Source organism: Adelges cooleyi, unplaced genomic scaffold (genome assembly GCF_023614345.1).
Source record: "Adelges cooleyi isolate 19-005CV unplaced genomic scaffold, UGA_ACOO_1.1 ACOO_flye_CR_arks_rails_tigmint_CR_PRNA_118, whole genome shotgun sequence".
In the NCBI taxonomy this organism is placed as follows: domain Eukaryota; kingdom Metazoa; phylum Arthropoda; class Insecta; order Hemiptera; family Adelgidae; genus Adelges; species Adelges cooleyi.
The window spans coordinates 1,600,774-1,617,178 of record NW_026095771.1 but is presented as its reverse complement, the minus strand read 5'-3'; the positions used below and the strand labels follow the sequence as shown (position 1 = coordinate 1,617,178).

At 33.5% G+C, this 16,405-nt stretch overlaps 1 protein-coding gene across 1 annotated transcript; it reads right to left on the bottom strand.

Moving 5' to 3' along the window:
* Window positions 1–689: 689 nt before the first annotated feature.
* On the bottom strand, window positions 690–12,407 carry LOC126847728 (uncharacterized). The gene is made up of 6 exons (XM_050588109.1): window positions 12,378–12,407; window positions 11,287–11,349; window positions 2,779–2,880; window positions 2,069–2,152; window positions 1,747–1,861; window positions 690–963 (listed from the first exon to the last, which is right to left on the bottom strand). Exons 2-6 carry the CDS (start codon window positions 11,338–11,340, stop codon window positions 740–742), a joined length of 579 nt encoding a protein of 192 aa, XP_050444066.1. The 5' UTR covers window positions 11,341–11,349; window positions 12,378–12,407; the 3' UTR covers window positions 690–739.
* Window positions 12,408–16,405: the final 3,998 nt, after the last annotated feature.

Here is a 16,405-nt window from a genome sequence, read left to right as displayed (position 1 = left end):
TCGTAAGAACATAGAATATTATTGTATATTTAAGAGGACGCCACACCGGCAATTTCTAAGGAGTAAAGTATAAGCAATTTTTCGAAAAATCTTAACTTAGGGCTTGAACAATAATGTACATTTATTAATACAGTAATGAGAATACTTTGTTGATTGTCATTTTTTTTGTCAGACTATCACAGTCATTTCTATAGGATAAATTACAATTTTTTTCCCATCACTATTTCTCTGCAAGGCATAATTTTTTTCAGGCTTTATATTTTATGGTTAAGGGAAAAAATGTATATATACTATACATGACAAAATTATATGACAATAAAAGTCCTTTCTTAATTATATAATTATTCACCAACTGGTTGAAATATTTAAAAAAGGGGGCCATGGTAGAGCAGAGACAATGTCGTTGACTATGTTATTCCAAAATTTGGTTTCTTATTATTGATTACAGTCTATGTAAAATAAGGCTGCACTAAATGGGTTTTTTGATCAAAATAACTATGAAAATAACAATGAAAATTGGCATTAAATCTTCAATAGATAATAGTATACCTTTATTTTGGCCAAACAAAGTAAATCCAATTGGCGGGAAATATGCCGTGTATTTTGTTCAACTGTACGTGACAAATTAAAATATAAACAACGATTTTTAACATACAGTTTATTATAAAAAAATAAACAATAAAGCTCCAATCAAACAAAACAAATATATTATAATTTACAAGTCTTTAATATTTTTGTTTTAATAATCATTTAACACGTCTTTTATGAACGTATCGACCAACTCTTTTGTAATTGCATGATGTCCAGTTCTTAATTTTGATTTGGTGAAAAGGATTATATATTCACGTGCACTGTCTATCAGTTCACTTAAATTTATCGGGTGATTTTTAACGATTTCACAAATAAAGTTCCTGGTAAAGATAAGCTGTCCAATAAACTCTGAGTCTAGTTGTACATTCCAAGCTGCACACAAAAAATATTTCAAGTTTAGTCTCTTCATTGTATCAAACTAATAAAATATTAGTTAGGTAACATATTGTTATATATGTTGGCGTAAATCGGAAAACAACCATTAGCACGAAACTGACTTGATACTCTGTAGCTTTTTATATCTTATTTTTATTGTACTAAGAAACTTTTTAGGGGGCGTTCTGTTTAAAATTCGAAAATCGACTTATTAAGGTCCATCCTAATGTACTTAAGGAGATTATGATGCGGCTTGTTTTTAAGTATTTTTGTATAAGCAATATTTACAGGAAATAAGAGGTTTTAATAAATTTCTACTAGCTACTAGCTACTAGGTATTATTTTTTAATTTAAAACATTCTTTCTATGAGTAAAAGCAATTTTGGTTTATTTAAAAATATTTTCAAAAGGAAACACTACAAATTTGCAATTATTTCAGAAGTAAATTGAAGTAAGTGTAGAGTGTTAAAAAAATTACTCAGTATAACATTTTCAAGCTGGCTTTACAGTACTTTGTTACGCAAATTTCCACAAAGTTACAGACATTTATAAGTTTGAGTTTTGGAAAATGATAAAATTGACAAACGTTTGACTACAAATGTGTTTTTCAATAGGTGCATTTTTCTAAATTTAAATTTCTCTTGATATACTGAAAATCTACATTTTGTGATTATTTCAGACTTTAATTTCTTCTTAGACTGTACAGTATTGAAAATGGATAGTTAAAATACCCTTATTTACGCTTGTCTTATTATAGAAAAATGATTTTTTAATACTCACAGCAATTTAAAGCTGTCTCATCTTTTACATCATTTAGTTCTTTTAAAAAATCAGGACCGTTTATCCATTCTAATACATCTTCGGGCAATTCATTTTCATTTACGTTAGACAAAAGCTGAAACAACCACACATTAGTATTAGTATTATTACTTGTATCATAGAGTTCTTGTCGACTGTCGTCAAATACCCAATGTATTAATGTACACTAGTTTTGCAGTTTCAGTTAGGATAAGTCAAAGCAAATGTATTAAGAAATTAAAGAGCCTCCGGAAATCATCAGTGTTTGACTTATTTATGTAAAAACTAGTTTTTATATATTTACACGTTTTAAAAAGTTTCTTATAGATACGGGCAAGATAGTTCCCTGATTGTCCCTTGATATCCCACCACCGCTTGGTAAGACTACCTGAAAGACATACACTATTATTAGTAATTACATACTTCACTAGCAGTGTTATTATAGTATAATTAAAATATATTTTTGGTGGATGATTTAGTCACTACAGTTATTTGAAATCATAATATAATAACATAGTCCATAAAAAAAGTAAAATACTATTTTTATTCTTAAAAATATTGTCAAATTATGTTTATTTCTATAAAAAAAAAGAACATTAGTAGTTGTATAAATTAAAAAAAATATTATAAAGTTAATATTGAGATTATTCTTAAAATACTAATTTAAACTATATGTTATTTTTATATTCCAAAAATGTACGAAAAAAATTAAACTTGTTAGTTGTTAGTTATATGAGTATTTAAAACAAAGGATCAAACTATATTAATAATGAAATAGATAAAATTTAGTCCTAAATCTATATATACTTACAATAAGACCGAACAAATACACAGCAAATAGCGTAACACTCATGTTGGATTTCGACTGTCGTCAAATACCCAATGTATTAATGTACACTAGTTTTGCAGTTTCAGTTAGGATAGGTCAAAGAAAATGTATTAATAAATTAAAGAGGCTCCGGAAATCATCAGTGCATAACCTATTTAAGTAAAAACTAGTTTTTATATATTTACATTTACTAAATAGTTTTTAATAAGTGGAGGCAAGTTGGTTCCCTGATTGTTCCCTGATGTCTCATCACTGCTTGGTACCATAGGCGAACTATTCAAAGAAACCTGTAAGACATACATTAATATTAGTAATAACACACTTCAGTAGCAGTGGTATTATAGATATCGCAAAAGAGCAGGAGCAGCATATGCAGTTGTTCAACACATCTAAATCTATTGATACAGCTTACGAATATGTAGGTTAGGTTAGTGGCAAGTGGCCAATATTATATGATGGTAGTTTAAAAGTCTTTTAGAAGTTATCCACACATGACGTATTAACTAAATGAAAACTTAAAAAAATAATTAATTTTAGTTTTTTACGTATATTAATTTTCAAATAATTGCTGCCAATTTTATATTATTTTTTGTTAGTAATTTAAAAATCTTATCCACAATAAAATATTAACATATATTGATTTAATTATTATTATTTTTATTTTATTTGAAATAAAATTTGAAAAATCTAAATTTACATGTCGAAATGGGCCAAATCAAATTTATTTTTGACATTTTCATGTCTTAGCTCTGGCACATAACCGAAAAAATTGTTAGTTACAAAAGCGTTCTTTACAAAAACGTTACAAAAGCGTATCTGATAAGGGATAAGAGGTTAGAGTTTAGAGATAAAATGGGGTTGGTGTTGGGAATAATGTTGAGGTTGGGGGTGGAGGTGGGGTTGGAAATAAGGTTAAGGGTGGGAATGGGATTGGAGTTGGTGGTAAGAGATATGAGATAGGGGGTAGGGGTAAGATTTAGGGGGGTAGGGGATAGTGGTAAGATATTGGAGATAAGAGATAAGAGATAGGGGTAAGGGGAAGAGATGAGGGGTAGGAATGGGGTTGGGGTTGGGGGGGGGGTGGAATTGGATTTTCTGATAAGAGATAAGAGATATGTTGTACGTTCAACGTTCAAATTAGAACTAAATAATAAATTCAAAATAACTTAAGGGCCAAAATTCTCTACGAATTGTTTCAAGCCAGATATTAAACACTACAATATTAGCCAGAAACTTGATGTTTCAATATACTATACTATATCATTATCTATAATTCCACAACTACCCTAAATTTATTCAGTACTTCAACGAGGCATGAAAATGCACTTTCGTGGTTGGAGAATCGGCTGAAAAACTTTTTTGATAACATTTTAAAACAGTCCGCAAAAATTGTTTAACAGTAAGTATTTTATAAATAGTATTTACAAAAAAACTGTTACAATATTATCACTACAAGGAATTCCCATAATAGAGGCCCCACATAGACAATTGTCATGAACTTATAGAAGTTCTAGGAATTAGTGATTGCCCAATATTATAAGAAACTAAATAGGCAATAGCTTATGTGATATCAAGATTGCTACATACATTTATCATTGATTGATGATTTAGTCACTGCAGTTATTTTAAATAATACTATAGTAATATAGTCCATATCCGCAAGGGAGTCTTAATGACACGGGCACGATCACCCCGCGGACCCTAGTCGTGGAGTGGGAGCAGGAATGCATACCACACCTATGAGCCTACCTTTACTTTAATTAGTTGAGGTAGGTGGGTATGGGCACACCCGCTTGTGAACAGCAAATCGGCCTCCTCCTAATCCCCAGTACCAAGCTAGGGGACTTACTTGGCATCAGGAGGTAAAGTCGGATGTCTATTGGGAACCTACATGGCACCAGGCGCACCATGTAGTATACAGCCTATGCCGCAACATCGGGCTCTGTTGCGGTCGACCTTTATATCCCGACTTCTCGTGGGAACCATATGGAAACCAAGAAAATCAACGATAAAACACAGGACGAGACTGAAACGAGCAGGGATCTAGAAATAGAAAACCTATCGGATCAGGATCGTGAGATAGCCCAACTTCGTAGAGCAGTGGCTAGACTGGAGTCTCTCAACGCGCAGAAGGACGGGTCCGAGAAATCGGAACCTCTGGAAGGCATGAGAACTGAGGCATCGGACCAGGAGTCTGAAGACCGACTGGAAGATGTCGCCGACAAGATAGGTGGTCTCCGAATCAAGCCGAAAAAGCTTAGCGGAGCTCAGAAAAGGAAAAATAAGAGGGCGAAGGCCATGGAAAACCTTAACAAGGAGACAGTCCCAGGAACCTCAGGCACGGTAGTGACAGAGGGTACGAAAACTGCCAAACCTAAGGTGGAAGACCATGGACCGCCGAAAAAAGTCAAACGCTACGAACCGACATACAGGGACGCAGTGGCCAATGACAAAAGAGTAGCTCTGGTCCTAAAGGGCTATCCTGGAAATGGACTGACAAGTGAACAAGGGCAACAGATAGAAACCTGTGTCGCCGACCTAATATTGATGGACCTAGAGGGGACAACAATACCAAGGTTCGAAGGCACAAGGCTAATTGATGGAGCCCTGATCATCAGTACAGCGGATAGCGAGACAGTAAAATGGCTCACTGAAAACGTCAATAAAATCAAACCGTGGGAGGGCGCCGAGATCCAACTGATGGAATCAGCTGCCTTACCACGTCTGATTAAAATGGTGACATTTGTACCGGGGCCGGTCAAAGAGGCCAAACACGTGTTGGACATCTTGGCCAAACAAAACCCGGGACTTCAGACCACCAAATGGAGGATCTATCACAAGTCTGAAGCGAGCCCCAAAGGCCAAACTTTGATTCTGGGCATAGATGAAAAGAGCATCGACATTCTGAAGGCAACAAAGAACTGTCCATACTACGGCATGGGCAGGATCACCTTCAGAATCTATGAAACAGCCCAAGCAAAAGATGAAGCCGGGAAGGTTAAGAACCAACCACCCAAATCATCAGGGAAAAGGAAGGCCGAAGAATCACCGCTGTCATCAGAGGCAAAGGACAAGTTCGGGAAAAAGCGGACAAATTATACTCCATATGCGAAGCAGAAAGGAGGAAATCTGACCGGAGAAGGGAAAAAAGGACCAGGAAAACCACCTACCCCATCAACGGTTGAACCCAACGTAGATCCATCCATGGACCGCACAAGGAACATAGATGGAAACGCTAGGGCGCAGACACCAACAGGGGATGGAGGATAACTGGGACTGATTCCCGGCAGTTATGCGTAATATAAAGTCTATTACAAATGATTTGTAAACAAGATCTGTACAAACTACAATTCACGCAAATTAATTTGCATCACAGTAAAGGAGCCACAGACGTTCTGTTGCGGCTACTAACTGAGAGGCATACAACACCTTTACAAATAGCACTTGTTCAGGAACCATGGATAAATGGGAACCAGGGATAAAAGGGCTAAAGAAAAAGGGTCTAAAACTGTTTTACAAAAACAGTGAAAGACCAAGGTCGTGTATCTTGGTAAATGATAAACTTAATTCTAGCTTGTTACTTAATTGGTCTGGTGCTGACTTGACAGCAATTATGCTAACGCTAGATGATGGTGAGAGAGTAGTTGTAGCTTCAGGGTATCTACCATACGAGTCTACGGACCCAAGCAGAGACCTAACAAAGCTTATAAACTACTGCAAACAAGAGAAGTTAGAACTCATTTTGGGTATGGATGCTAATGCTCACCATATTGTATGGGGAAGTAGTGACACCAACCAAAGAGGAGGTAAACTAATGGACTTCTTAATTACAACAAACCTAAGTATACTGAATAAAGGGAGTGAACCTACTTTTATAACCAGGAACAGGAAAGAAGTCATAGATATCACTGTATGTTCAAAAGGGTTAGTTCAGAGAATAGAGGAATGGAGGGTCTCCTCTGAACCTTCTCTGTCTGATCACAGACACATACATCTAGCTCTGAGAGTGGGTTAAGCCAGAACGGAGTTCTATAGAAACCCTAAGCGAACTAACTGGAACGACTACAGAGATGCCTTAACACGCAATCTGGGGAGTTCACAGTATAGATTTGGATCAGAGCAGGCTATCGAACAGACTGTAAAAAGCTTCCAGGCAAGTATTGAGTCTGCATATGAGGAAAGTTGTCCCTTAATAGAGAAAAAGGGTCTAGGACAAGGTGTCGCATGGTGGAGTGCGCATTTGTCCAAGTTAGGGAAGAGTTCACGTAGACTCTTGAATAAAGCTATTAAATCAGATCTGGAACGGAATTGGGAAGTATATAGAACGGCCCAAAGAGAGTACAAATCTGAAATAAAAAGGTCAAAAAGGGAGAGCTGGAGGAAATTCTGTGGGAATGTCCACGAACTTCCCACGGCAACAAGACTCCTTCGTGCACTAAGGAATGGACCAAGCAGAGTAGTTGAAGGAATTATACTTAACAACGGTGAATACTCCAGGAGTGATGATGAAACATTATCTCACCTTATGAGTACACACTTTCCGGGTTCAACTAAAGACACTGAAGTAATTGAACAGGTGGCATCGAGGAACTCTGTTTCTCGGGCCGACTGGCAATTATCCAGGAAAGTAGTTACACCGGGAGGTATCAGATGGGCTATTAAGACCTTTGGAAGGTATAAATCTGCAGGTAGTGACGGAATATTCCCAGCTCTCCTACAGGAGGGACTAGACATAATAGTTCCACACTTATGCAGAATTTATAGAGCATGCCTAGTATTCGGATATCAGCCGGAGAGCTGGAGGATGGTTAGGGTGGTATTCATACCGAAACCAAACCGCGTTAATTATTATGAAGTGAAAGCGTTCCGACCAATAAGTCTTACATCATTCTTATTAAAGACTATGGAAAAACTTATTGATAGGCATATTAAAGAGGGGCCACTGAAAATATACCCCCTACACAGGAATCAACATGCATACCAAATAGGCAAATCAACTGATACAGCTCTACACAATCTAACAACGAAGATTGGAAGAGCTGTAGAAAGTAAAATGTATGCCATGGGCATGTTTCTAGACATTGAAGGGGCATTTGATAATACACCCTTCGATGCAATGTGTAGATCGGCACTAGACCATGGGGTTGAACTACTCATTAACAAGTGGATGAAGACCATTCTAACAGACCGATTAATTAAAGGACAACTGAACAGCTCAAAAGCAGTGAGGAGAGTGAGACGTGGGTGTCCACAGGGGGGAGTCCTTTCTCCTTTGCTATGGTGCCTAGTTTTGGATTCCCTCATAAGTGAGCTGACGGGAAATGGTATGCTCAAGCTTATGCGGATGACTTGGCTATAGTGGTGGCAGGCAAATTTCCAGACACCATTATGGACCTATCTCAACAAGCTTTAAACACGGTGCACAAGTGGTGCAGCAAATAAATCCAAGTAAAGCTAAGATAGTCATGTTCACAAGAAAAAGATTGGGAGTTGATAATACCAAAACTCTTTTACTTAGTGGACAAGAAATAAGTTTCAAACCAGAAGTTAAATACCTAGGTGTAATCCTGGACAAAAAACTAAGCTGGCGAGCTCAAGTTCAAGATAGGGTCAAAAGAGCAATGGTCACATTGTGGACATGCAGTAGGGCCCTTGGAAGAACTTGGGGATTAAAACCAATAGTAATGTACTGGCTATACACGTCAGTAATAAAACCTATGGTGATGTATGGAGCCTTGGTCTGGTGGCCTAGAACAAAACTAGTAACAGCCAGGAAGGAACTCAGTAGCATACAGAGGATGGCCTGCTTAGCTATCACTGGAGCGATGAGAACAGCACCAACAGTTGCGCTAGAGGCGTTACTGGGCCTACCTCCACTTCACTTGGAGATTAAGGCTCACGCCAAAGGCACTGCATTAAGACTACATAATTCAGGAGACTGGACGAAAAGTAATGAACTAGTTGAGCATGGGAAAATACTAGAAGGTAAAAGTCGAGAATTAATGGCCTACCCTTCGGACCGTATCAAACCAATCACATTTGACAGCAGTCTATATAAGGTTTAAATATCCCTGAGGAAAGACTGGGACATAAACCACCTGACACAGAGTGGAGGGTTTGTAGTGTATACAGACGGATCCAAAATGTCGGGTAAAGTAGGTGCTGGTGTATGGGGCAAGAAACCACACATTAGTATCAGCATACCACTAGGTACAACACCTACTGTCTTCCAGGCAGAAGTGATGGCGATCCTAATATGTACTCAAAACCTGGCAGTATATAAGAGGAGAAACATTACTATTCTTAGTGATAGTCAAGCAGCTTTGAAGGCACTGATCAAAACTCAAGTAACTTCAAAATTGGTCCTAGAATGCCGTACAGCTCTGGAATCATTGGCTAGGAACAACAGGGTAAAATTAGCTTGGGTACCAGGACACTATGGTGTACTGGGGAATGAACAAGCTGACTTCCTAGCTAGGAAAGGAGCTGAATCACCCTACATTGGTCCCGAACCAGCGGTAGGATTATCAGAGCAAACACTGAGAGCAATACCGAAAAACTGGAGTAGGGAAGAACATAGGAAAATATGGAGGTACCTAGGCAATCAAAGCTGTTCATCAAGATTCCTGGTACGTTACTAAAGGATCTTAAGCATATGAACAGGAACCAAATGAGCATGCTAGTTGGACTATTAACAGGCCACGGGCATCTACTCAAACATCTACACACCATGGGGATCACAGAATCACCAGTGTGTAGGAAATGTGGAGAAGAGGAGGAGACGTCATACCATATCATGTGTGAATGTAACTCCCTTGCTACCATAAGGCAAAGTATCTTTGGTAGACATTTTCCTGGACAGAATGAAATCAAGGATACTGGGATTAAAGAGTTACTGAGATTTATAAAGGAATCAGGACTATTCAACTTAGAAGGTTATTAACTAAGCAGGACATGGGCATGACAAACTATGTGAAACAGGACTTCGGTGAGAGGGTGTGCACAATGGACCTGTAGGTCTGAGTGCATGGGCCCACCCGTTAACCAACTAAAACTAAAACTAAATATAGTCCATAAAAAAGGTAAAATACTTTTTTTTTTCTTAAAAAAACATTGTAAAATTATGTTTATTTCTATTAAAAAAAAAATAAGTTAATAAGTAGTTGTATACATTTAAACAGTATTATTAATATAATAAAGAGATTAAACTATTGAGGTTATCACTAAAAAAATAAAAAACTATTATAAACTATATATTTTTCTATTCCAAAAAAGTACGAAAAAAGTTATACTTACAAGGGGAGGTCACAGTGAAGGCGTGACGGATTTTCTTCAAATTGCGAATAAATGTATTTATGAGAAATAAAAAGACCCTTATTCGAGAATAAAGGTTTTATAAAATGCTTCACATGTCGAGAATATTTATGTTTTTATGATATAAAAAGCACATATTTGTACAGATAGTAAAATTGATCATAATTACTTTTTAGCCTTGTATTTATTACTCATAGGGTGAAAATCTACACAATTACTAGTGAGTTTTTTATGATGCATATCATCCTAATAGTTGTATAGAAAGTTTTAATAATGTGTAAATAGTGTTTATAATGCAATATAACACATAACTCGTTTTCTCTACTAATAAATAATAATAAAATGTATAATTAATTAGATAGTATTTATTTTTAATATAATAATAATATTATTATTACATACGGGCTTAAAGCCCAAGGTACATATTGTAATTTGTACACTTTTCAGATTATGCAAAAGTTACCTGACTTTAATATTGTTCAGATAGCGAATATTGTTTTTTTTTAATTGTATCATTGTGGGAGAACTTAGTTAAAAGCAATAAATATGTTATCACATAAATTATAGATTGGTAATCATAATCATAACACATATGACATATCTTAACTCCATACATCCCACCCGGGTCGTAATTTCCCCAATGAAGATAAATTATAATAACACCATCAACATTAATACACTACATTGCTTAACAGAGTATAAATGTATTTTTTTTAATTGTAAAAAAAATATTAATTAATAACCAATAACTATTATGGAAAAATGATAAAATTTTATTTTTTTAGTTCTACAACTTCGCAGGTTAAATTCTACAATAGTAAAATTATACAAAAGAATGTTATTCAATCATCAGTACGTGAAGTGTAATAAATGACGAAAACCCGAGTGCAATATAGGTTATCAAGTACTTTTAAGAGTAAAAATGTATTCTGAAGCAATAAAATATAAATATTTTATAAGTTGTTAGACTTCTTGCAATATAAAGTTTAAAAAAAGTTGTAAAAGAGTGGTAAAAGTGTTGCGGAGGGAGCCGGATTTGCACCCGGTACCGCTCATTCTCGGTCACCGACAACGCTCGACAGCACCACATTTAATTTTTATTAACAGCCGTAAAATAGGTCTATTTAAGATATATTAAAAGATATGTAAATTTCAAAGTTAATTATCTCTGGAATTAGGACGCATTGGCACAAACGCTCGAATAATGGTTTTTTTATTTCTCATAAATAACATTTATTTGCAATTTGAAGAAAATCCGTCACGCCTTCACTGTGACCTCCCCATGTTAGTGGTTAGGTATACGAATATTTAGAGGAAAAGATAAAACTATAATAATAATGAAATACTTAAAAAATTTTCCAAAATCTATATATACTCACAATAAGACCGAACAAATATACAGCAAAAATCGCAACACTCATGTTGGATTTCATCTTAAATACCTAAAACAATAAAAAACACATAATTTGTTATAAATAATAACCTTTGTATACGATACAAAATGTTCAAAAGTTATTAGCGCTCTATGAAATAACCAAAAAAAGTCAAAAGTTTGGATACTTTATAAGAAGTTAAATATGGTAAAGTTTGAACATTAAAATGTAAACGTTACCAAATTTGAATAAGTTTTTTTAAAAATAGGACATATATGAATATGTTCAGTTGTAATGGTTTTATGTTGGCAATAAGAAAAACCAATTTAAAATTTAAAGATATATTTGTCTTCCGAAAAATATTTTCACACATCGCTTACTTTTTTTATGCTTGATGAACTTAACGCAAAGAACATAAAAAACACACTAATGCTGTTAGTGGTGTTTGGGATGCCTTTTGTTGGTTAGATTTGCGACTCTTCGCATACGTCATACTTTTGTGTTTACTTAAGACAAAATATGCTTTATTCAAGATGTTATTACGACGATAACAAACTTTTAGACCAATTGGACTCAACTGTTCACGCCCTACTTTCCGCCACTTTGTCCGGTCGGTGTACTGCGGTACTTACAAGAATGTGACACACCTAAAGTTATACGAAGGGTACAGCGAAAAATAGGCCTGCCTTTACGTACAAAATATTTATTGTAACATAGTTCAAACATTTGAATAAACAAACGACAAAACAAAATTAGTTTAAGAAAAAAAATAACTTGTTTTCGATGAACAACAAACGACAACATGATATTTGTAACTTTTGCGTGGTAGAATACAATAATACAGCTATGCAAAAATTGTGGAAAACAACTTTATAAAATGTAAAAAAAAAATGTATTATATGTAAGGAAAAGATATGCTGATTATAAAAAGTAAACGTTACCAAAGTTTAATTATTTTTTTAAAAAAAAGACATATATAAATATGTTCAATTGTAATTGTTTTATGTTGGCAATAAGAAGAACCATTTTAAAATTTAAAGAAAAATTTGTCCTACGATACCATTGTCTTACGAAAAATATTTTCAAATATCGCTTACTTTTTTAATGCTTGATAATCTGAACACAAAGAACATAAAAATCACACTAATGCAGTTAGTGGTGCTCGGGATGCCTTTTGTTGGTTAGATTTGCGACTCTTCGCATACGTCATACTTTTGTGTTTACTTAAGACAAAATATGCTTTATTCAAGATGTTATTACGACGATAACAAACTTTTAGACCAATTGGACTCAACTGTTCACGCCCTACTTTCCGCCACTTTGTCCGGTCGGTGTACTGCGGTACTTACAAGAATGTGACACACCTAAAGTTATATGATGGGTACAGCGAAAAATGTACCTGTCTGCTTTAAAAAATAACGGCCATTTTGTTATTTTAAATTTAATTTTGACACGAAACGAATCTAATCTCAATTTTTAAACATGATTAAAAACAATAATAGAACATTTTTTTTTTGCATGTTTTAAATTTTTTTTTTTAGATGTCATCTAGGTTTAAATCTAAAAAGTTTTAACCTTGAGAAAACTGTTATACAAATACAATTTTTTGGACATATCACTATACAAGTTCTTTACAATCAAATCAAATATAATAATTATAAATGTTTACACTGGGACAATTTAATAAAATAACTATGTATCTTAACGTACGAAATAGTTTTTCGTCATTGTTATTGTAATAGCAACGAAACATTTAAATAAATAAACGACTAGCCAAAATTTGTTTAAGTAAAACAACTTATTTTCAATAAACATCAAACGATAACATAATATCGTATAATATTTGTAACGTTTGCGTGGTAGAATACAATAATAAAGCTGTACAAAAATTTTGGAAAACAACTTTATAAAATGTAAAAAAAATCTATCGATGCCTTATATGTAAGAAAAAAATATACTGATTATAAAAAGTATTTGCAATCAACGATTTAACTAAAATTGAAATGCAAGTTTAAAAAACAGTAGAGTGGGGTCGGGGCAAAGTGGGGATGGAGCAAAGTTGGATCGGGGCACAGTGGGTGCGGGGATGTCACAGGTTTACGGGAATTTTTAAATCTGAAAGTGATAAAATCACTTTCGAAAAAACGCTTCGATGCAAATCGGTAGTTAGTATTTTCAAGCCAGTACAGTCCAAACCAAGCACAGTATAAACCAGCAAAGTTAGAATATATTTAATTGAGGTGCTGTATTTACAAATAAGCATCAAAGCGTTTATTTAAAAGCGATTTTATTCAATTTTATCACTTTTATTTATAATAATTCCTATCGACCTGTGACCTCTCCGTCCTGTCGTTGATTTGATTCCTGTATGCCTATACTCTACTGTAATAGTCCTCTAGGATAAAATCACTTTTAAATTAACGCTTGGTTTGGACTGTACTGGCTTGAAAATACTAACTACCGATTTGCATCGAAGCGTTTTGTCGAAAGTGATTTTATCACTTTCAGATTTAAAAATTCCTGTAAACCTGTGACCTCCCCGTCCCCACTATGCCCCGACCCAACTTGCTCCGATTCCACTATGCTACGACCCCACTGTACTGGTTTTTTTTTTTTTGCAAAAACATAGTGGACCAATTACTACATATACTATGTCTTGTTAAATTTAGATGGAATGTTCGGCGATTCATGTTTCAATCGTTTGTACTCCATAGTTTAAATTATAATCGCTTATTCTCAATAAAATTAACATTTATGTATTATATACTTCCATTGGAGCAATCTCACATTAACTATTTATACTTCATAGATTATATTTTTTCAAAGCTCTATCACACTTCTATTTTACTAGATTGACAAAGTACAAAACAAAATGTAACTAAAAAAACCTTTTCATAGATCCTTAAATTGTAAATGGTAGGGCAGTGAAACGGGCGATTTTTCCATTTAAATAAATTGGAAAATCACCCGTTTTACTGACCCACCCTGTATTTTAATTTCTTTTTGTGTTCTGAAGAAAACTTGAGTTGCTAACATTAAAATTAAAATTAAAAAGTCAAATTTCGACCATAAAGGAGTAAACTTTTTAACTTTTACCCACCCCGCCAAAGTACCAACTAGATGAAAGTTGTGATTTATAGAGTTGCTACTCGAAGGAACTGGTCCAGTTTTAAAAAAGTTACAGTGTATAAAGATAAAAAAAAAAGCACACATCAGTGTAAAAATATTAATGATTAGACATAAAAAGGTCTTGCATGTTTATGTATATGAATTAGAATAATGATTTTTAATTCAACTTCCCAAAATAGCGATATAATTATATTTAAATATTTTATTGTTGTAACTTGTAGTATTTAAAAAGATTGCAGTAGTTAATACAAACTCATAAAACTACTAACTATAAGTTACTATTGACTGTGTCTAGTTATAATATATATGTATTTTGTTAATTACTGGATATCTTTGATTCTAGCTCACATTTCTTCAAAACGCGTTCACACTTTTAGATTCCACTAAAAGCATAATTCGAATAAAAACCTAACCCCCACTTTTTTCATTATTTCTATTTTTAGTGATGACTAAAGAAAAAAAAATGATGAGTTATTTTTATGAAACCACTCTAATTTTAGTTAATAAGTCTGACAACATATTCATTACAGGTAGCTTCAGCTTCAATTTTTAAATTTAATAAGTGGATATGCAATCTCTTTTATTATAATTATCGGATAGGGACGATTATTGATTAATGAACTGTATAGATTCCTAATGTTTTAATGCTGTTAATGTTTCATAAGCTGATAATATTTTTATAAACAAAATTCAATTAACTGTAGATAAAAAAAATGTCTTAAAAATGATAAAAAAAAACTTTACCAAACGTTTTTTTAAATATATATTTTCTATTCACATTATAATATTTTACAAATTTGGTAAAGATCACAGCGAAAACGTATCCAACATTTTTATTTATCATAGTATATTTTTACAACATGTGTGGGCCTTAGTAATGCCGTTAACACACAAAGACATTCAAAATCATTTTTGGTAAAAAAACAAAAATTCGCATAAACAGCACCGTCGTGACCTAAATTTTTATTTTTTTGGCTATTATCATATTGATATTTGCAACACTCACATTAGAGACAATGGTTTAAAGAAGTTGACATTTGTAAGAAACATGTACACATAATATGTTCTTCTTCTACATCGTCTCAGCGTGGATAAGTAATTTTATTAGATTTTTGTAATATTACAATTAGTTTTATATTATAAGTGAAAAATTATATTATATTTTGTGGGAGGGTGTAAAAATTTAAGTATCAAAAAAACTTGCATTTAAAGACTATTTGAACAATGCAACTTAATGTATTTTAACTTTATTGAATATTCATGATTTTTTTTACAAATTTACTTTAATACACAGGTTTTTCTATTCGCATAGAGATCATAGCGATAACGTATCCTAAATTTTTGTTTATCATAGTATATTTTTAACAACAACAATTCGCATAAACAGCACCGTCGTGACCTAAATTTTTATTTTTTTAGCTATCAAAACGAATTTGCGACCGCATATTTTTGTGCTTAAATACACATTTAGAAACAATAATATGTTTTCAACGAGCTTAATTTTTTTGTTGAAAAATCACATTTTTCGTAGTGTTACAAATTAATAAAAGAAGTTGCTCTCTTAAATTATGTTCGGTATTAATCTAACAAAATCTAGGCACAGTGTATTTTTATTTTCTTTGTCCTATATTTCCCTGTCTGCAATATTATAATTTGTGTTAAACAAAGGTCTAAAAAAAACATACTACATTTATTTAATTTCTAAATTTTTCGTATTTTCTTGTTTGAACATTTGAATTTTATTGCATGGCAATATACCATATTGTTACAGATATTGTAGCAAAGAATGATTTTGTATAACCACCAATATCAATACTTATAAAACATTTACCTACGTATGTCTTATATTCTAGATAATACATTTTTTATCGATGTGTTCATATTTTCCGATCTCTGAGTATAATAATTTAATTCATCTTCATTCTTTAATTTGATTCAATTAAAAAAACAGTATCACTATAGGTACTTGTTCTTTACAATCAAATAAAATGTAATA